General features: G+C 44.3%; 1 protein-coding gene across 1 annotated transcript in view; it reads left to right on the top strand.

The window, feature by feature from the left end:
- The window catches only part of MARCHF4 (membrane associated ring-CH-type finger 4), a 77,387-nt gene extending 64,157 nt beyond the window's left edge, over positions 1-13,230 (top strand). Inside the window, exon 4 of the mRNA XM_008145188.3 lies at positions 12,863-13,230. Within this exon, the coding sequence (XP_008143410.1) occupies positions 12,863-13,230 (368 nt within the window). The remainder of the gene's footprint in view (positions 1-12,862) is intronic.
- The last annotated feature ends 8,485 nt before the right edge of the window (positions 13,231-21,715 follow it).

The following is a 21,715-nucleotide window of genomic DNA, read 5'->3' on the forward strand; positions in this document are numbered from 1 at the left end:
CTCACTGCTGTGGACACAAGAGCCAATGGCCAAGGTTCAGCAAGGGAGGATGGAGATGCCACATCCAGAAGAACTCCCTGACACTGCTGTGGTGAGCTAGGGGCATGGGAGCCACCCACTCACAATGGCCACCTTCCCTCATGGGCCTAGCTAAGCAAAGGACCGTTTAAGCTGGAGGTCAGGGGGAGCTATGATGACAAATGAAAGGTCCTGACAACCTATGGAGCCTACAATTTTGTGAGGAAGCAGAGGCCAAAAAGGCAGAGAGATGTTAGAAAGACAAAGGCAGCAATGCTTCTGGAACTGGATTTCCCACAAATACAGCCCAAAGCCTGCACATTGTAGGTGGTTACCAGGTAACCGTTAAATGACATAGAAAACCCCCAAAAAGGACACAACCAAAACTTACTGGGTTTTGAATATTACCATGCCCTCTAATTTTCCATTTTTTCCTGCTCCTTCTCTGCCTCCCTTCACCAATCACCTTTCTTTCTTTCTATTCTAATTCCAGTTTCTCTCTCTCTCTCTCTCTCTCTCTCTCTCTCTCTCTCTCTCTCTCTCTCTCTCTCTCTCTCTCATCTTCCCCCATTTAAAAAAATTCTGCTATCCCTGGAACCAATAAGTAGTCTGTAGAGCAGGAAGCAGAGGGAGTGCTAGGGAGTATATGTGAATGAGGTAGTTTGTGCTCTTCCAACTTTTGCCAAACAAGCATTATCTACAAAAACAGGTGCACCTCCTCCCCTTCAGCCACCTATCCATTAGAATGGTTTAATTACTTCCTGAACACTAGACAGTTAGATAATTAGAAGGCAGCATTCAGACCAAAAATTTAAGCCACCCTATTCAATCAGGGTAAAACTGTCTGATCAGGAAGCTAATTAGGAATCAACTGTAGTGGCTCTTACTGGAAAGAGTTAGTTTAGGGCTTCAAAAGACCCTGCTTCTCTCTCCCAAAGGCCCCTGCCTCCTCCATCATCATCGAGGCTTTTCAGTCTCCTGAAACTGTGTTAGCTGCCCAAGCCTCAACTGTACCTCCTGTCCTCAGGGGCTTATGATCGAGGGGAAAGAGCATAGCAGTGTTCAAACAAGGCTTATGGAGTAAATGGACAAATAAATGGTATAGTGCTAAGGGTGCATAGGCATGTATTCAAAAGGTTGAAAGAAGTGATGAGAGTCGGCACATTGGGAGAGGGTGAGAGCAAGGCTCTGGGTAAAGAGCAAGCCTCCCTGTCCAGAATCAGGCAGGCTGATCAAGGGGTCCACAGTGGTCCGCTGAAGAGTTATGAACTCCCTAAAATTATAAGGACAGTTTGTGTGTTTGGTTTTTCTTGTTCCAGGAAGATGGTCCTTAGCTTCCATGAGATCCTCAAAGGTGTACATACTCAACACATTAGGATCTACTGGGCTACAGGGAGACTATCTCTCCTTCAATGAACCCTTGAAGACTTGTTATACAAAGTGCAAAAGCAGGAGCCATTGGAATCCTGGAGACAAGAGTGGCAGTGGGTAGCAGTCTTGCCTCCTAGGATCACAGTGTGTTGGAGGTTGGAGAGGCTTTGAGGTGTTCCCATCCAGTCTCTTTGCTTCACATCAGGAGGCTGGAGTGACTCAGTACTGTTTGCTCTTGTGAGTCAGTGCTTCACCGCAGGGGCCAGAGCAGCCACCTCTAGATTTACAATTGCTGTAATTTCCATTGTGCCTCATCCCTAATCATCATCATCCCTCTCACCATCACAGGTCCCAACCTCCAAGACCACCCTCACAATATGGACAATCATCCCTTTCCTGTTTTGCTCATCCCTTAACCGGTCCCATCTTCCCAGCCCTTCTATTGTGCCCTCTGGACCTCATGGTCCATCATTGGCAGCCCTTCTCTGAGTATAACTTTCATCTTCCCTTAATTGCAACATTACTGTCTCCTGAAGACATTATTTCTTGCATGACTGTCTCAAGTGGTGGCTGCTTTTCCTATCATGCACTATTCTGTGGGGTCTGGAGGTGGGATCCCCTTCTTGATGTTGTTGGCTGCTGACTGCCTACTCACATTCCTTGATGGACCTGACTCATACACTCCCTCCCACCAGTCTTGACTTCAGAATCTTTATAGATCAGTGGTTCTCAGCAGAGGTGGTACCATCCCCTAGTGGGAATTTTGAAAACATATGAGGTTTTCATTTGTTTTCAAGTGTAGTTGTACCCAGAATTTATATTGAAATTTATATAGTCTTGTTATAAATGATTTCCCGTTTGTTTGCTTCCCCCTCCCTTTATTTGTTATATATATATATATATATAAAATCATAGTGACTTATCTTATGAACCTCATTTCATAAGATAAAAAAGGGGATATTAAAATATATTTGTTATAAAAAGAGGACATTTGGTCTGATAGCACTGAGATGGCTGATGCAGAAAATATGCCCAACTCCTCATTACTTCAAAATGATTTTCCTCCTGCTCACCTCAGCCCCACTCAAATGGTCATCCTCTAGACCCGATCCTCACCAAGACCCACACCACTCCCAAAGTCTGGATTTAAACATCCCACTCTCTGATGATTACCCCCCATCCCCATCTTTGTGGTTTACTGATTCCTTGGCTGATGCATGGAATAGGCAAGGAACACAGGTGACTTCTAGAGGCTGAAAAGGCAATTCTCCAACTTCATGAAGACCTCTTGTCATTGACCCTAAAGCTTTTCTTTTTCATTATTCTTTATTCGTTTTGTGTCTTCACTTCACTCCTCCCCAGGGTAATAACTACTCCCTTGCAAACATCCAGAATTCTCACCTCCTCTCCTGCCTTACTTTCCTGGAGAAATAGTCAACACTGATTACATCCAGCTTTCTTTTTTTTTTCTTTTTTTTTTATTGAGGTATTATATGTGTACATATCTTACTATTACCCCCCCACCCCAAACCCACACATGCCCTCCCCCCCCCAGAGTTTTGCGTCCATTGTTTACGCTTATATGCATGCATACAAGTCCTTCGTTTGATTTCATAACTCCCCCACCTTTCCCAAACTTTCCCCCTGTAATTTGAAAGTCTGTTTGATGCTTTACTGTCTCTGTATCTATCTTTTTGTTCACCACTTTATAATGTTCTTTACTATCCCTAAATGAGTGAGATCATGTGGTATTGTTCTTTCATTGACTGGCTTATTTCACTTAGCATAATGTTCTCCAATTCCATCCAGGTTGCTGCAAATGATGAGAATTCCTTCTTTTTTATGGCAGCATAGTATTCCATTGTGTAGATGTACCACAGTTTTCCGATCCAGTCATCTGCTGATGGGCACCTAGGCTGTTTCCAAATCTTAGCTATTGTAAATTGTGCTGCTATGAACATAGTGGTGCATATATCCTTTCTGATTGGTGTTTCTAGTTTCTTCGGATATATTCCCAGGAGTGGGATTACTGGGTCAAATGGGAGTTCCATTTTCAGTTTTTTGAGGAAACTCCATACTGTTCTCCACAGTGGCTGCACCAGTCTGCATTCCCACCAGCAGTGCACGAGGGTTCCTTTTTCTCCGCATCCTCGCCAACACTTGTTGTTTGTTGATTTGTTGATGATAGCCATTCTGACAGGTGTGAGATGGTACCTCATTGTTGTTTTGATTTGCATCTCTCGGATAATAAGTGACTTTGAACATGTTTTCATGTGTCTCTTGGCCTTTCTTCTGTCTTCTTTTGAAAATATTCTGTTTAGGTCTGTTGCCCATTTTTTTTATTGGATCATTTATCTTCCTCTTATTAAGTTGCATAAGCTGCCTGTAGATGTTGGAGATTAAACCTTTATCAGTGATAGCATTTGCAAATATGTTTTCCCATGCAGTGGGCTTTCTTGTTGTTTTGTTGATGGTTTCTTTTGCTGTAAAAAAGCTTTTTATTTTGATGTAGTCCCATTTGTTAATTTTCTCTTTAGCTTCCATTGCCCTAGGGGCAGTGTCAGTGAAGAAGTTCTTGTGGCATATGTCTGAGATTTTGTTGCCTGTGGATTCCTCTAGTATTTTTATGGTTTCCCGTCTTGTGTTTAAGTCCTGTATCCATTTTGAGTTTATTTTTGTGTATGGTGTAAGTTGGTGATCTAGTTTCATTTTTTTGCATTTATCTGTCCAGTTTTCCCAACACCATTTATTGAAGAGACTGTCTTGACTCCATTGTATGTTCTTGCCTCCTTTGTCAAATATTAATTGAGCATAGTGGTTTGGGTCGATATCTGGGTTCTCTATTCTGTTCCATTGATCAATATGTCTGTTCTTGCGCCAGTACCAGGCTGTTTTGAGAACAGTGGCTTTGTAATACAGCTTGAAATCTGGTATTGAGATCCCACCTATTTTATTCTTCTTTCTGAGGATTGCTGAGGCTAGTCGGGGTCTTTTTTTATTCCAGATGAATTTTTGGAGAGTTCTTTCTAGGTCTGTGAAATATGCTGTTGGTATTTTGATGGGGAGTGCATTGAATCTGTAGATTGCTTTGGGTAGTATGGACATTTTAATGATGTTGATTCTACCAATCCAGGAACATGGTATGTTCTTCCATCTGTTTACGTCTTCCTCTATCTCTTTTTTCAGTGTCCTGTAGTTTTCTGCGTATAGGTCTTTTACCTCCTTAGTTAAGTTTATTCCTAGGTATCTTAATTTTTTTGGTGCGATGGTAAATGGGATTGCTTTTTTAGTCTCTCTTTCTGTAAGTTCATTATTGGTGTATAGAAAAGCCATAGATTTCTTGGCGTTAATTTTGTATCCTGCTACATTGCCGAATTCATTTATTAAGTCTATTCGTTTTTTGATGGAATCTTTTGGGTTTTTTATGTACAATATCATGTCATCTGCAAATAAGGACAGCTTCACTTCTTCTTTTCCAATTTGGATGCCTCTTATTTCTTCTTCTTGCCTAATTGCGATAGCTAATACTTCCAGTACTATGTCAAACAGGAGTGGTGAGAGTGGGCATCCCTGTCTTGTTCCTGTTCTTAGGGGAAATGGTTTTAGTTTTTGCCCATTGAGTATGATGTTTGCTGTGGGTTTATCATAAATAGCTTTTATTATGTTGAGGTATGAGCCTTCTATTCCCACCTTGTTGAGAGTTTTTATCAAGAAAGGGTGTTGGGTTTTGTCAAATGCTTTTTCTGCATCTATTGATATGACTATGTGATTTTTATCTCTCAATTTGTTTATGTGATGTATCACGTTTATTGATTTGCGGATATTGTACCATCCTTGCATTCCTGGAATAAATCCTACTTGGTCATGGTGTATGATCTTTCTGATGTACTGCTGGAGCCGATTTGCTAGAATTTTGTTGAGGATTTTGGCATCAATGTTCATGAGGGATATTGGTCTGTAATTCTCTTTCATTGAGTTGTCTTTATCTGGTTTTGGTATTAGGGTGATGCTGGCTTCATAGAAGGAGCCTGGAAGTGTTCCTTCCTCTTGAATTTTTTGGAATAGTCTGAGGAGGATAGGTTTTAGTTCTTCCTTGAAAGTTTGATAAAACTCTCCTGTGAAGCCATCTGGCCCTGGGCTTTTGTTTGCCAGAAGCTTTTTGATGACTGCTTCAATTTCTTCCATAGTTACTGGCATGTTGAGCTGTTTAGATTCTTCCTGATTGAGTTTTGGAAGGTTGTATTTTTCTAGGAATATGTCGATTTCCTCCAGGTTGTCCAGTTTGTTGGAATAGAGTTGTTCGTAGTATTTTGTAACAATCCTTTGTATTTCGTCGGGGTCTGTTGTTATTTCACCTCTTTCATTTCTGATTTTGTTTATTTGGGTCCTCTCTCTTTGCTTCTTGGTGAGCCTGGCTAGAGGTCCATCAATCTTGTTTATCCTTTCAAAGAACCAGCTCTTGGTTTTGTTGATCTTTTGTATTGTTTCTTTGGTCTCTATGTCGTTTATCTCCGCTCTGATCTTTATTATTTCTTTCCTTCTGCTTACACTGGGCTTATCTTGTTGCTCTCTCTCTAACTCTTTGAGTTGTTGGGTTAGGTAATTTGTTACCATTGTTTCTTGTTTTTTGCAGTAGGCTTGTAGAGCTATGAACTTCCCTCTCAGGACTGCTTTCGCTGTGTCCCATAGATTTTGGATTGTTGTGTTTTCATTGTCGTTTGTTGCCATGATGTTTTTTATTTCTTCCTTGATGTCTTTGGTAACCCAGTCATGGTTTAATAGCATGCTGTTTAGTCTCCAAGTGTTTGATTTCTTTGGGTTGTTTTTATTGTAGTTGATTTCCAGTTTTATGCCACTGTGATCTGAGAAGATACTTGATATGATTTCTATCTTCTTGAATTTGGAGAGACTTTGCCTATGTCCTAACATATGGTCTATCTTTGAGAATGACCCATGTGCACTTGAGAAGAATGTATATTCTGTGGCTTTGGGGTGAAATGTTCTGAAGATATCGATTAATTCCATCTGTTCTAGTGAGTCATTTAGGATTGATGGTTCTTTGCTGATTTTTTGTTTAGAGGATTTGTCCAATGGTGATAGTGGGGTATTGAAGTCTCCTACTATGATTGTATTACTGTCAATCTCTCCTTTGATATCTTCCAGGAGTTTTTTAATGTATCTTGGTGCTCCTGTATTGGGTGCATATATGTTTACCAGAGTTATTTCTTCTTGTTGGATTTCTCCCTTTAGTATTATGAAGTGGCCTTCATTATCTCTTGTTATGTCCTTCACTTTGAGATCTAATTTGTCAGATATAAGTATTGCAACCCCAGCTTTTTTTTTTCATTTCCATTTGCCTGGAAAACCTTTTTCCATCCCTTTACTCTCAGTCTGTATGCATCCTTTTTTTTGAGGTGGGTTTCCTGTAGACAGCAGATATCTGGGTTTTGTTTTCTTATCCAGTCTGTTACCCTGTGTCTTTTGATTGGGGCATTCAATCCATTTACATTTAAAGTTATTATTGATAGGTACTTATTTGACGCCATTTTTTATTCTATACCCCTGTGTACCTTCTTTGCTTCCTATTTCTTTCTTTCTTTCTTTCTTTTTTTTTACAGCAGACCCTTTAGCATTTCTTTCATTGCTGGTTTGGTGGTGATAAACTCCCTTAGTCCTTTTTTGTCTGTGAAGCTCCTGATTTCACCTTCAATTTTGATTGATAGCCTTGCTGGGTACAGTATTCTTGGATTTAGACCCTTCCTTTGCATGACTTGGTATATTTCATTCCATTCCCTTCTGGCCTGATGAGTTTCTGTTGAGAAATCAGTTGCTAGTCTGATGGGGGTTCCTTTGTATGTAACTGTCTGTCTCTCTCTGGCCGCTTGTAAGATTCTTACTTTGTCGTTGGTGTTTGCCAACTTAACTATAATGTGCCTTGGCGTCGGTCTTTTGGGGTTCATTTTGCTTGGAACTCTGTGAGCTTCTTGGATTTGTGTGGGTTTTTTCTTCCCTATATCAGGGAAGTTTTCTGTTATTATTTCTTCAAACAGGTTTTCTATTCCTTGCTCAGTTTCCTTTCCTTCTGGCACCCCTATTATCCTGATGTTGTTTTGTTTTGTATTGTCCCGAAGTTCCCTTACGCTCTCCTCAATCTTTCTAATTTTTGTTTCTAGAAGCTGTTGTAATTGGGTATTTTTTTCCATCTTGTCTTCTAGCTCACTTATGCGGTCCTCTGCTTCATCTAGTCTACTCTTGATGCTTTCTATTGAGTTCTTTACAGCAGCGATGTCATTTTTCATTTCTTCTTGGTTCTTCTTAATTTCTTCTTGGTTCTTACTCATATTGTCGAATTTGTCTTCCATCCTTTTCAGCCACTTTATGACCATTTCTCTGAATTCTTTCTCTGATAGGTTGTTTGCCTCTAAATCGTTTACTTCCTTTTCTGGTGATGCCTGCTTCTCTTTCCTGTGGGGGCTGTTTCTTTGTCTCCTCATGGTCTCTCTTCTCCGGATGTCTGGTTATATAGATTTCTCTCTCTGGCGTTGATTTAAAGGTATAAAATACAACACAACCAGGCACAACAGACAAGGCACTGAACAGAATTGTATTCACGATATTAATAACCTCCAATAAAGGTAACCACCAGAGAAAGACAAATTAGGGAATAGGAGTGGAAGAGGGAGAGTAAAAAGAAAGAACAACAACGAAAAAAAAAAAAAAACAACGAGTGTGAATCTGAACTTGGGAAAAGAGCAGAAAGAAAGAAAAGAAAAAGAAATAACAGAAAAGAATAAGAAAAGAAAAAAAAAGTAAGAGAGACAAGAATGATACTAAGAGAGAAAAGGGGAACAAACTATATATATGGGGAGTAAACTCCACTAGAACAACCACTATTCCCAGCAAATTCCAGCAACACGAGCCTGGAGATTAATACAAACTGTAACAGCAGCTAATATCTAGTGAGGCAAGGGAAAACAAAAGTAAAAAACAAACAAAAACAAAGCAAACAAAATAACCCACCAAACCAACAAAAAGAATAATCAAAACAATCTCATAAAAAAGCATAAAAATTCAATCTAATCAACATTCAAGCAAACAACAACAAAAGGCCCGAGAGAAAAATAATTTTTTTAAGGTAGCGTAGAGAGAGGTTTGTATGGATTTGGAGCAGGGGGTTGGGAATTAGATATATAAGTAGGGTGAAGTTTTAGCAGGGAGTAAACTGAAAAAGTAGGGAAAATCTAAAGCCAGAAAGGGTTAAGATAAACTGGGGACCAAAGGGGAAAGGTTAGGAGGAGAGTGATGGCATAATGTTAGCTTTGAGATAGGGTAAAGTGATTGTAAGGGAAAGATGCAAATCGAATGTAGGACACTAATCCAAAAATAAAAGAAAGAGAAAATCAAATGACATTAAAAAAAAAGTAAAATAATAGTAATAATAGTGCTGATTGAAAATAAAAATGTAATAATTAAAAAGGTGAAAATCGAGTGAGGAAAAAGAAAAAAAATTAGTTTCTTAAGTAAAAGATGCAAAAATGAAAATAAAAATATGAGAATAAAAAGTTTAAAAAATTGAAAAAAGAATTGAAAATTAAAAAATAGGAAGACTAAAATGTGCAGTAGCGGCTGTCATTCACTTCCTCTATTATTCTGTTTGGTACGCCTTTTTCCCAGTCTGGGCGGTATTTCAGTTCAGCTTCATTCCAGGGCTCCTCAGTGTTGGAAGCCAGTCCTGCTTTTTAAGCCAGCCGTGTCTTAATTTCTCGTATTTATTTTTTATTACACCAGAGACAATTAGCATTTCAGCCCCTGGGTGGCAGTGTTTCTGAATTGACTTCCGGGCCTCTCTAGCTCTTTTTTTTTTTTTTTCCCCTCTATGGCACTCACTACCGGTTTGTGGAGGTGTGCGCCTCAGAGCTGCCTCTCTGATGGTCACACGCAGCTCTGGTCCCCAGGTTCCGAAAAAACAACTTCCCCCTGCAGTCTTTCAGGGCCTTTCCACCTGGGTTTGCCTCTGTATTGGGCTTAGCAATCAGAGTCGGAAAGAGCCCAAGTGTGCGGACCGTGGGTCTGTGCACCAGGCTAAGGAGCCTGCACTCCTTTGAAAATTCTTAGTCTGACCCTCCTAGTCAGATTAAAATGAGTTGCTTTCAAGAGGTCACTTCTGTTAGCAGCTCAGAAGACCCCCCTCGTCATTCACGGATCACGGCAGTTCCAACTGCCGCCGATTTTTCTAGGCACAGACCTCCCGGCTCCTGCCGGTCCTGCGGCTGCCGCGCTTCCCTCACCCAGCGCTTCCCTCACCCACCGCGGGGATTAGAAACCGCCCCTCATTTCAGGCGAAACCTGACCTTTCCGTGGTGCAGTGAAGAGTTTTTTTGAATCCGAATGTTTGCGCTGATAGGGGACCGGTGGTCTGGTGCTCCCAGCAGTTCAGTGTTTGCAGTTGTCGCGGAAAGTCAGGTTTCCACTAAAATCCTCCTTTCCTTGCAAGATGGCGAGGCGCCCGGCGAGCCCGCAGCTCCAGGAGGGGACCCAGCCCCTGTGGGTGCTGCGCGGTCAGAGGAACACTGCCCAGCACTCCCCCGCCTTCTCCTGGAGTTTAGCTGTCCCTTGGCTTGCCCACATACACTCCCTCTGCGCGCCTCTGCTGCTCCGACTCTCCGCCCCAGGAACAGACTCCAAACCCGACTCTATTCCGTCGCCATTTTCCTTCCTCTCCCCAGCTTTCTTCTTACTCCACAAATGCTCCTAGCAAACAGTTGAAGGTGTAGAAAAAAATCACATAACCAATGACTAGACTCATTTCAAACTTATGGCCACAAATTTCAAATGGGCACCAAACACCATCAGATAATTCTGCCACATCTCCCTTGTAAATTCACTCTTCCACTTTACAAGATAACTATTTCTCACTTTCTATTTTCTCCACAAATTGTCTGCACTTCCTTCCTTATCTCTTCCTCCTTAGTTAGTGACTTCATGGAAGAAAAAGATGCACTTTCACTTCTATCATCTTACCTTCATGGTGCCCACCAAGCCAGTGATCACTCCTCATTTCACTGACCTCTCAACAGCATTTTCAAGAGTTATCACACTCTCTTTGCTGAAATATATATTTCTCTAGACATCTGGGTCTCTACTTGCTGGTCTTGCTTCTACACCACTTAATTGCTCATTCAGAGCCTCCTTTGCTGATTTCACCTCCACCAAATCACCACCAAACCTCTATACATCGGAAGCCACAGAGAGCCTCTGTCATTGGCTCTCTTCACTTGTTTACCATCTCTCCCCAGGAGATCTGGGCTATTCCTAAGGCTTCACCTTCTACCTCTGCACTGATGACTGCTATCTCCAGGCCAGACCCCTCCCTAAGCTTCAGACTTATATGTTCAACTGCCATGCTGGTCCTTCCAGTGAGATTTCTATCAGACATCTTAAATGTACCATGAATAAAATACTAGTATAACTATCACTGTGGCTAAATAATGGCCCCCAAAGACATCCAGGTAATAATCCCTGGGACCTATTAATGTTGCCTTATTATGATAAAAGGGATTTTGCAGATGTGATTAATTTAAGAATCTTGACATGGGGCAATTATCCTGATGACTCAGGTGGGCCCAATGTAGTAATCACAGTGTTCTTATGAGAGGGAGGCAGAGGGAGGCTTGAAGACAAAAGAATAGTAGGAGATGTGACAGTGGAACAAAGAGGTGGACTGATGCAAGGAAGAAGCAAGGTGAATTCTAGAAGCTGAAGAAGGCATGGAAATAGATTCTCCACTCAAAGCCACCACAAAGAACCAGCCTTGTTGACACCTTCAGATCAGCCTAGCGAGACTGATTTTAGACTTCTGATCTCCAGACCTATAGAAGAATATATTTGGGTTATTTTTAGCCACTAAATGTGTGGTCATTTGTTACAGCAGTCATAAGAAACTAATACAGCCACTGCCACCACCACACAAATCCACACCTTCTACCCTTGTGCCTTTCACATCTTGATAAATGGCACCATTACTAACAGCTGAGGCCAAAACCTTCCAATTGTTCAGATTTTTCTCTTGATCCACACCACACCTGTCAGCTCTACTCCCAGCATACATCCTGATTCCAATGGTTCTCACAGTCTCCACTGCTATCATCCTGGTCTAGGCCACCATCATTTCCTCTTGTGTTCTGCTCCTACTCTTGTCCTCCCCGTTTATTGCTTCACAGGAGCCAGAATGAACTTTCTGGAAGGTAAATCAGATCACATTATCCCTCCTACTAAACCCTTCAATGGTTTCCCATTATATCAGGTTAAAATACAAGTTCCTTGTCATGGCCTACAAGGTCCTATCATTGATTGGCCTCTGCACTTATCTCCCTGAACTTCCCCACTCATTCACCGCACCCTGGCCACACTGACCTCTTTTCTGACCCTTTGCATTCATTCCCAGCCCCCAGCCTTTGCACTTGCAGTTCCTACCACTGAATGCTCTCCTTTCAGGCCTTTGCATGGTCTCAATTCAAATATCATCTCCCACCACTTTCCTGCTAAACAGGGCCTTTTAGCACCTGCAGCCAGTGCCTATTTAACCCTATTTTACATTCCTCATAGCATTTTCTCAGTACCTGAAATAGTCCTACTGGCTTGTTTACATAACTGTTATGTGTCTCTCCACTAGAATGAATGTAAGCTCTGAGGGCAGGATTCCTCCTGTCTTGCTCACTGCAGTATCTCTAGTACTTGGCACACAGTAGGTACACAATTAATATTTATCTGCCTGGTTGTCTGACATGGCTTGTTTCTGACTCTACCTTCCCACTGGCCAATATAACTGTGTCCAAGTTCTCCCCGGGGTGTGTGTATTTCAGTTGCGTTGGGCTAGCTGTACAAAGAGTTAACTAGTGGAATTTCAGATACCATTCAGCAGGTATGGCATGACCATGGGGTTTCTTTCATGGTGCCTTTAAAAGTATATGATTCATTCAACATCAGCTAAGTATGGGGTGCCATGGATACATAGTAGAGGGAGGAAAAAATGCAGGGTGGGGAAAAAGTAAGTTTACAATTGTGAGTACTCAAAACAGAGTTTATTTTTGTGTTATTATTTATTATTGTATTATTTTATCAAACTGTAACCCTACTTTTGCCCCTCCCCATATTTATATTATACCTCAAAGACAACAAATTTGGATCTTGTGAAGTCACAATGTGGGTGGGTAGAATAGAGGTAGGCAGAGGTATCACATGGAAGTGCTCAGCTATTCTGTGGACTTGGTGTGGTCTGCACCCACTAAAGACTCGTTGAGCCTAGGAATGTAGGGATGGGAACCATATGGCTCAGAGCCAAAAGGCAGGTTTGAAAAGAACAAATCAAACTACATAAATCCAGCTTGCCCCCCACCTATCTTCATTTATAAATAATGGGAGACTATGACTTGCTTTCCTTACCTGGCTTTCCTTCTTCTCCCTGCGGCTTCAGGTCTCATCATCCATGAGGGACCCTCGGTGTACCGCATCTTTAAACGGTGGCAGGCTGTCAACCAGCAGTGGAAAGTGCTGAACTATGACAAGACAAAAGACCTGGAGGATCAAAAGTCAGGAGGCAGGACAAACCCTCGGACCTCCTCGTCCACCCAGGCCAATGGCCTCTCCTCAGAAGAGGAGGCTGCGGACACCCCTGCCCCCGAGGAAGGCCCTGCCCGGGCAGCCAGCCAGCCCTCAGGTCCTCCCTCTGATCACCACTGTGCTTACACCATCCTGCACATCTTGAGTCACCTAAGACCTCATGAACAGCGGAGCCCCCAGGGCGGTAGCCGAGAGCTCGTCATGAGGGTCACAACAGTGTGAAAGGAGCGCCTGGAAGGGCGGCCGTGACCATGCACAACAGCGGAGGGTGGGCTGGGAAGGGGCTGGGCCTGATGGGATGTTGGTCTGGGGAGCAGGTGTGGGAGGCCAGGTGGCTCCCCAGGCGCCAGAGCAGAGGGCAGGCAGAGGGTGGGGGGTCTTGAGGGGTCTGGGGGCAGGTTTAGAACTGCAGTGAGTGATGCTGGTGCGGTTTTGTGGTTTCTGATCAGTCAATACCATTCTCCAACAAGAACAAGGAAAACCAATACAAACTCAACAACGAAGTGCAATACAGACTGAACCCAACAAAACGCAACGACAACACCGGCCACATGTACCCATGTTCAAATACCTGGGGGAAGTGAAGGCTGCGGCCAGCCTGGGGGTGGTGCCCACTTGTGCATGTGTGGAGGGAGAAGCAATGCAAAGGGCACAGAAGGAAAAGCACCTGCAGCCTGCCCTGCTTTACCCTTGAGTTTGTTTTGGTTCCTCTCTGGGCCTGACCCACTGGCCGTGGGGGGAGGGAGAGGTACGGGTGAGGACTGGCAGGGATGACATTCAGCTTTTGCAGCCCCTGAGCTCACTGGGATGGGCAGGATTTCTAACTCAGATGGCTTTAGCGACTCTGGGTGGACCGTGTAGGGAGGGAGGTGTTGGTGTGAGCGGCCAGAGGGAGGGGGGATTTTCCTCCTTTCCACACCTTCCAAAGTGGAACTCCCAATTTCAGATGGGCTCAACGAGGGTTTAAGTTTGGAGTTGGATGTCTTTTTGTGCCCTTGTTACTTTATTTTATGGTGATTTGGCTCAAAGATGTTTACAGGACACACACACACACACACACACACACACACACACACACACACACAACTAGAGAAAAGTACAGATTTCCCATGGGCATCTCAAGCACAGTCCTGCTGCTGTGGCTTCAGCCTTCAAACCTGTCAATCCAGAAGTGACTTCCCCTGCTGCCTGCCCATCCATGGCCCACTCTGCTGGGCACGTGCTAAAAGCTGCTACAGCGAGTGGGAGAGCGTTGGTTGGATGTATCCCAGCCAGAGGAGTGGAGTGAGACCAGTCTAAGTATTCCTTGCTGCTGGGGACCCTCCCCGAGGGCAGTTTGGCTAAGCCCTCAGTGCTAGTGCTCCCTGGTCCTTCCCAAGCACCAAGGCTGGTCCAGGGACCCTGGCAGGGAGCACTGTCCCTTGAGCCCGCCCACTGGTTCCTGGGACCCTGCCAGGGAAGGCCACTGGGTGGCCACCTGCAGAGTTTCTTCTTGTCATTGCACAATGGCTGTATCATCCATGGGTATTCAAGGGACATTGTCAAATACTTTTTTAAACCAGTTTTTAGGGTTTTTTAAAACTCTCTGTTGTTTGTATTATTCTCTTAAAAGCTTGAAAATAAAATTTCTTTCCCTATCACTAGTGTCCTTTTCCATATGTGAGCTTTCCTTCCTCTTCCCCCTTTTCCCTCTGTGGGAATCCTGCCTCTCCTTGCCTGTGTCTTCTCCATCCCTAAGTCTCCTCATAGCAAGAAATCAAGGGTGTTTTTATTTCTGCTTTGAAGGTACAGATGGGGTATGGCAGGTGTGTGTGTGTGTGTGTGTGTGTGTGTGTGTGTGTGTGTGTGTGTTGTTTATGAAGCCCTGGGACTCCTGGCCACTTCTTGGCTTCTTTGCAGATGGGAGTCCTTCAAGTAAAAAAAAGAACAGCTCCCAAACCCTACGCTGCCTTCTGCCCAGGAAATCTGGAAGCAGAGACCAGGGTTGAGAGGAAATCTGGAGAGCTTCCACCCCATCAGGTCATTTCACAGAAGCGGAGAGAACCTCAGGAGGGATGAATGTGTCCTGACCTCATTTCCCCGACTCTTCCTCTGACTATTAGAGGGTCCCAGGAGAAGGCTTGGCCGTGTGAGGCAGCAGACAAGATCTTTCCTCCCTTTCACCTGACCGGGGCCTCCGTCCTCAGGACCAGATCTGGTGGAGCGATGTCATCAGTAGGATGTGTACTGGTTAGGGAGGCTCCTCACCTGATGGACATAACAGTTGGTGAGGGACCAAAGGATACACACAAGCAAAACATATAAACAAGTGAAACCCAACAAAACCATACAAATATTTCCTGTGGAGTAAAGGTATGTATTTTTCTGTGTGGTCTCAGAACAGGCCATTCAGGTCAATTAAATATTTATGGAAGCCCTAGGCGGTTTGGCTCAGTGGAGAGAGCATTGGACCATGGATTGAAGGGTCCCGGGTTTGATTCTGGTCAAGGGCATGTACCTCGGTTGCAAGCTCGATCTTCAGCCCTGGTCCGGCCCATGTGGGAGGCAACCCATCGATGTGTCTCTCTCACATCAATCTCTCTCTCTCTCTCCCTCACCCTTCCATTCTCTCTAAAAAATCAATGGAAAAATATCCTCAGGTGAGGATTAACAAAAAATACATATTTATGGAAAGTAGAGATGTCTTACATGGACTATCTATTTTCAGAAAAAGTATTAGGATGCAACAACATGCAAACTTCACCACAACTGTAGTGGCCATCACTTGTCTTTGGTGACTCAAGGTAACTTCAGAATCTCGTGGTTGTGCAGGGTCATGCTACTGAAGAAGAGGCATCGGATTAATGACAAAGTCTCATAGAATGCTAGCATGTGTTGGATCTTGATGATGGAAGCTCTAAGACCTCAAAGACCTGTCTGTTTTGTTTGTTGCTATATATTCAGGATGCACAATAGTGCATGGCATATTGTAGTGCTCAACAAATAGTTTTGGATGAATAAGAGACTCCTGGAAGAGGACTGGACTGCCTTCAGCATGCAGGAGACATGCCTCCTTTGCTTCCCACTTACACCCTAGCTTTCAAGTTCAATCATAGCTCAGAAAGGAAAATCCACTTTTGACTCCACACAAGGTGGTAGCTTCCTTGTGCCTTGGGAAATGGAACTTATGGGCCCCAAAATGAATAGATTGGGTTTTTCTATGCATCTCTGTGGGCCAGAGACCACTTTCCTCTTCCAGACATGCAAATCATCCTTCATTCCACCAGACAAATGTCCCGGCTTCCTGTGGTGTTACCTGATGCAGAGCAATGAGAAGTGGCCAGAGAATTCACTTGCCACACCCATGTGCCTTTCACGAGTATGGCACATGCATGGGGCAAGATGCTAGCTGACACCTAAATCTCTTTCCATTGCCGGGCACCAAATTAAGTACGTTATATGTATCAACACTCTTAGTATTCCCACAAATGATGACATAGGTGTCATTATTACCTTCATTTTACAGATGTGGACACTGAGACAAAGAGGTTAAGGAACTAGCCCATTGACAGCAGCCAGGAACTCATCCCAGGCCACCCAGGCTTAACTGTAACCACTCCGCTCCGCTCTTGCCGGATACCTGGCACTCGTTTCAGGGAAAACTGGGTCAGACCAATGCAGGGAGCTCATCATGGCAGAGGTCTATAGAAAAAAATGTGGAAAATGTGTGGAAACTGCAGCTGAATAATTATAAACTATTTCTGTCCCCTACCCAAAATTAGTTTACCTAAAAATTGATTTTTTGATGTTGTCCAGATAATATCCTGGCTGAATGAAAGCCTGTACAATAGAAAGTTGGCTATTTCTAGACACAGAAGAGTTCAGAAAAGACATTGGACTTACTCCAACCAAATTTTATAGACAAAGGGCCAGGTTCCATAGGGACCACAGAGTCTTCTCCTTCTAGAAAAAGAAAAAAAAAAGTAAAAGCTTACCCTATTTATTAGGACTAGACTATTGGCCCTGGTTCCCAGTGAGTTGTGCAGAGTGGGGGCTCTAGTCATAGCCCACAAAACTTAGGATGACCCCACAATTCTGAAGCCTTGTCCCTATCTATTGGGAAAGTCAAATCTGTGACATCTTAGAGCACAAAACCACCAAAATCCTGGAATTTTTATGAGATAATTTACTACTATTTATTTTACGTATGAGATCCAACATGTACAACAGAGGACAGGGGCATGCTCTGGACACAACAATAACCACTTCCTAAGAGTCATGATGTGCTTTGTAAGCAGAGTTCATTGTATTGCGGGGGTGAGAGAAAGAAGGGACAGGACACATTATGCACTCTTCCTCATCACCGTTTCTCAAATTACCTGTTTATCCATGAATAATAAGCAATCAAGGATAACTTTTGCCTGTAAGAGTCTGATCCTGTAGCAGTGGTGCAAGGGCCCGAAGCCTTCTTCCCCCCACATCTCCATCCACCCCTAGTGAAAAAAAGGCATGTGGAAACTGGGAAGTGCTTGGGGTGCTATGGACAATTGGGTGACACTTTAAGACAACTCTAAATGGTGAGGATCTAGGGCTGGCTTCACCTCAGATCTGAGTTTGGGGTCTGGGCCACATTGGGTTGTTGGCCAGCTGGTTGGCCAAGCATCCACTTGTCCTTCCTCATGCTGCCTCTTTCCTGCTCTAGCATGTCTTATCTATTCCTTACCCCTTGCCCATGCCCAACCTGATGAGAAGTGAAACCCTCAGCGCCCTCCTGGACCCCTGCCACTCAACTGATACCACTCAACTGATTCGAGCTACTTATTTCTGGGACAGGGTGAGGTTAAAAGAATGTGCAGTGGAAATATCTGTTTATGTGGTTGGAATTTTAATAATCAGAATGAATTCATGTAATATTTATGTAATTAACAAAACTATGGTACATATATCGAGTGGTACATTGAGGAACCATTGAAAACAATGATTAAAAGCTCTTTACTTGGAGGAGGTCCTCGCTCATTTTTCCTAAGAACTTTTCTTTGAATGAGGGGCAGCCCTGCAGGAGTGGAATAGAAGACTCCTGGGGGCTTCCACGTTTCTGTGTTCCCGTGATAAGGAAATTTACACTTGAGAGTTTATTTGCTGATCTATCAGAGGGAGGGCAAGGACAGGGAGGAAGGTCTTAAGTTGTACTGAAGACCTGGCCTCCCACACCTTCGCTGGTCTCCACAGGTCTCCAGACCAGAGTTATTCTGAAGCAGCCCCTGGAGCTCCCAGAGATTGAGTTTTTGCTGCCAGCACAGCCGGGAGGAGCTGCCTGCTGAGAGGCACTGAGTGCAGCTGCAGCCAGGCGTCATAGGTGAGAGTGCCGCCTGCTAGCCCAGCTCTGCGTGCGCCCAAAAGAAGCTGCAGGCAAAGCTGGCCAGCATGGAGCCAGCAGCATCCAGGCTGCAGGCAGTTGGTTCTATCCCCTTTCTGTCCTACCTCTCTCTCCCACCTCCCTAGGCAGCAGCCGATTGATGCCTTCCAACAGCAGATGACAGAGTCTGCTGCCAGCGTCCCCTCCCCATGCTCACACCAGGCTTAGGAGCCAGTCAGTCCTCTGCCCAGGGACCTGTCAGCTGGAGATAGTCACTGAAGGCTCCTGCCTGTCCAGCCAAATGCCTGAAACCTCCAGGCATCTTCCTGGCCTGCGAGCCTGCCAGATGTGAGTCTGCAAAGTCAGTCAAGGGGACTGACAATGTGGAGAGACTCAAACAAACATGGTGGGGGCTCTGAGGCAGATGGAGACACGAAGTAATCAGGCAGAGTAAACAAACATCAAATGAACAAAGCTTTCTTCAGCAGCAACCACAAAAGAGAAGGTAAAACAAGTGACACACTCTTTTTCTGTGTGTATTGGAAATTTTTCATAATGAGATTAACAAACAGCCCTCATGACATCACCCTCTGTGCCCTTGTGTATGCCATCTCTCTGGCCTAGGCACCTCCTCTCATACTGTCTGTGCATAAGTCCTACAGCTTCCACACGCCCCAGTCCAAACACCACTTTCTCTAGGAAGCCTTTCCTGATGCATCCTCCTTCCTCCACCACCCACTGGAAAGTAATCACACCTTCCTCTTTATTTCATTTTGATAGAACCATTTTGATAGCAGCTATTCCATTCTCACTTATAGTTACCTGCATGCTAATCCCACCAACCAGCCTCAGAGTGCCTTAAAGGCAGGGAGTCTCGTTCATTAATACTCTATCTTCTGCACCTATCATGTGGTCTAGAACAACTGGAGCTGATAAATGGATACACAGATCAATTGTTCATTTCATAAACACGTATACGTGCCCTAATATAGCAGGCACTACACTAGGCAATGAGGTTAACAAGACAGATAAGACAGTGGACTCATTGGCTTCATGGAGTCTACACTCTAGGAAATGGAGGCAGCCATATAAACAGACAATTATAGTGAAGAGTTATTGGTGCAATCATGAAAAGTACATATAAGGTAGAGAGGAGGGTGGGAAGGAGAGAGGGTTCAATTCTACAAGGAAGGTTAGGAAAATCTTTTTTAAAAAAAGAGGTGGTGCTAGGTTCAGGTTTATGGAAAAGCAGACGCAAAGAGAGGGTTAGACATGTGAGGGATTTATCGGTGGAGGGAGCAGAAGGCAGGAAGAGCCCTTAGACCACACTGCATGCCTGCTACCTGTGGGATAGGAAGAGAGGATAGGAGGAGTCTCAGACTGCAGGGCAGTTCCAAGAAAGGTTTGGTCTGACCAATGGGGAGTCCTTGGACCAAAGCTACCCACTGGCAGAATCTCATATCTTACTGGACGGGGCCCACCGTGCTCAGGCATGGCCTGGGAGGAGCCCACAGGAGCCACGGCTTCGACATGAACATGGTGGCAGACCCAACAGGGCAGCAGCTGGGGGCACTGTCAACAACACTCTCCGCACTGCGAGGTATAGCTGCACATTTTCATAGCTTGGCTTCTAAGTAATATCAGCAGGCATATAGGTGAGGGAAAGTGGGAGAAGACAAAAGGGAAGATGTTCCAGGATGGGGACCTGCATAAGAGAAGACTCGAAAGCAAGAAACAGTGTGGATCATTAGTGGGCAGGAACGGAATGTAGGCCGGGGTGTGGGGAGGGATGGTGCAGCAAGAGATGAGGTCAGCTGGTTGGAACAGTTCCGTCATGGCGGGTATTGCATGTGAGCAGTGGGGAGTTATTGACGATCAGGAGGGATCAGAGCAGCTTTGAGCTTAATGCAGGACTAAATGAGTGAATGAGTGCAAGTGATCAGACTGTGCTCTCATGGACAACTCCACTGTACTCAAATCCCTGAATTCTGCTCTACGTGGGGATGGAAATGAAGCAGCTACTATAACTCCTTCCTGCTGAAGAGTTTCCATTAGGTGAAACTGTACCCTGATATATTATCAAGGGGAAAAAGTCTGTCCAACATCCTGCTCTGCGGAAATGTATTAACACCTGCCCACCCTAACCTGCGCTCCTGACCCAGGCTAGTCTCAGGCAGGCATGGACACGACTCTGCACCCAGCGGAGCACAAATCCCCAGGAGGCGAGGCCATCCTTTTCTGCTCCATTCATTTTCAGGGCCAGATGGTGTTTGCCTCATTGACTTCCACTGCTGATGTAGGCTTGTTTGCTGGTTTTTCACAGGTTGCTTCATTTCCTTTATTTCAATTCATTCTTCCACTTGCCCCTCTTTTGTGCTCTGTGTCACGTTCATCACGATAGCAGGGAGACAACTGGAGCTCTCAAGCAGGTGGATGTTTTTTTCAGGGAGCTGGCCAAACCTCGTCCCCACAGCTCAGCCCTCCCAGCTCTAGGGAAACATCCGAAGGAGTCCTGAGAACAAACAGAAAGCTCAGTTTTATTGAAAAACTGCTGATTAAGAAAGATGGCAAGGGCACCAACAACAGCCGTAACCAAAAAGATGTCTGCTGCCACCTTGCATCAAGACTAAGTCTAAAATGCAACTTCAAGGTCATTCCTCATCCAAGTGCTCTGTTTGGTCACCAGCAAGGACAATCAGCGTATGCACCTGCACTTACCATGCCTCCGAGCTTCAGCTGCCTTTCCCCAAATTGAAAGACTCCATCCTTCCTCCAGCCAAAGATATCCTCTTCCACCTTGAAATAGTTCTACTTTGTGCTGGTACCAACATTCCCAGCAGTCTCTGTTACATATGTCCACAGCCCTATCCAGTTGTGGCTAGTTGTTGACTTGCTTTGGTCTAAGTTGAACACATTGAATATTAATTAGGGTTTCAGTTCTTTCTTCTTCCCCAGACTCTCAGATTCTCAAGAGGGAGAATGAAGACTTGCTACTCCGTTTGGGCCTCCAAACATCTGGGGAGTGAGCTGTGGAATGTCTGTAACTTGCAAGGCCTAACTTCTAGTTCTGCTCTGCTCTAGAAAGTGATCAACAATGGAAAAACAAAAAAACACACACACCTGTCTTACATTTTTCACTACTCCTGTGTATCTTGATCCGTGTCATTTGCCTTTCTTGGTCCTCCTCCCTGTGTTTATGAAATTATGTAACTGTCATACATTTGGATTTAATGGATTCAAAGTGAATTGTTCCAAAACCTTTTATTAACTAGCACATGGTTCCCTAGGCCCTGACTCTCTGCACTGTAGTGGTGGTGGGAAGGAGGGAGGAAGGAAGGGAGGGAGGGAGGGAGGAGAGGAGAGAGAGAGAGA

The sequence above is a fragment of the Eptesicus fuscus genome, chromosome 11, assembly GCF_027574615.1.
Source record: "Eptesicus fuscus isolate TK198812 chromosome 11, DD_ASM_mEF_20220401, whole genome shotgun sequence".
Taxonomy (NCBI): Eukaryota; Metazoa; Chordata; class Mammalia; order Chiroptera; family Vespertilionidae; genus Eptesicus; species Eptesicus fuscus.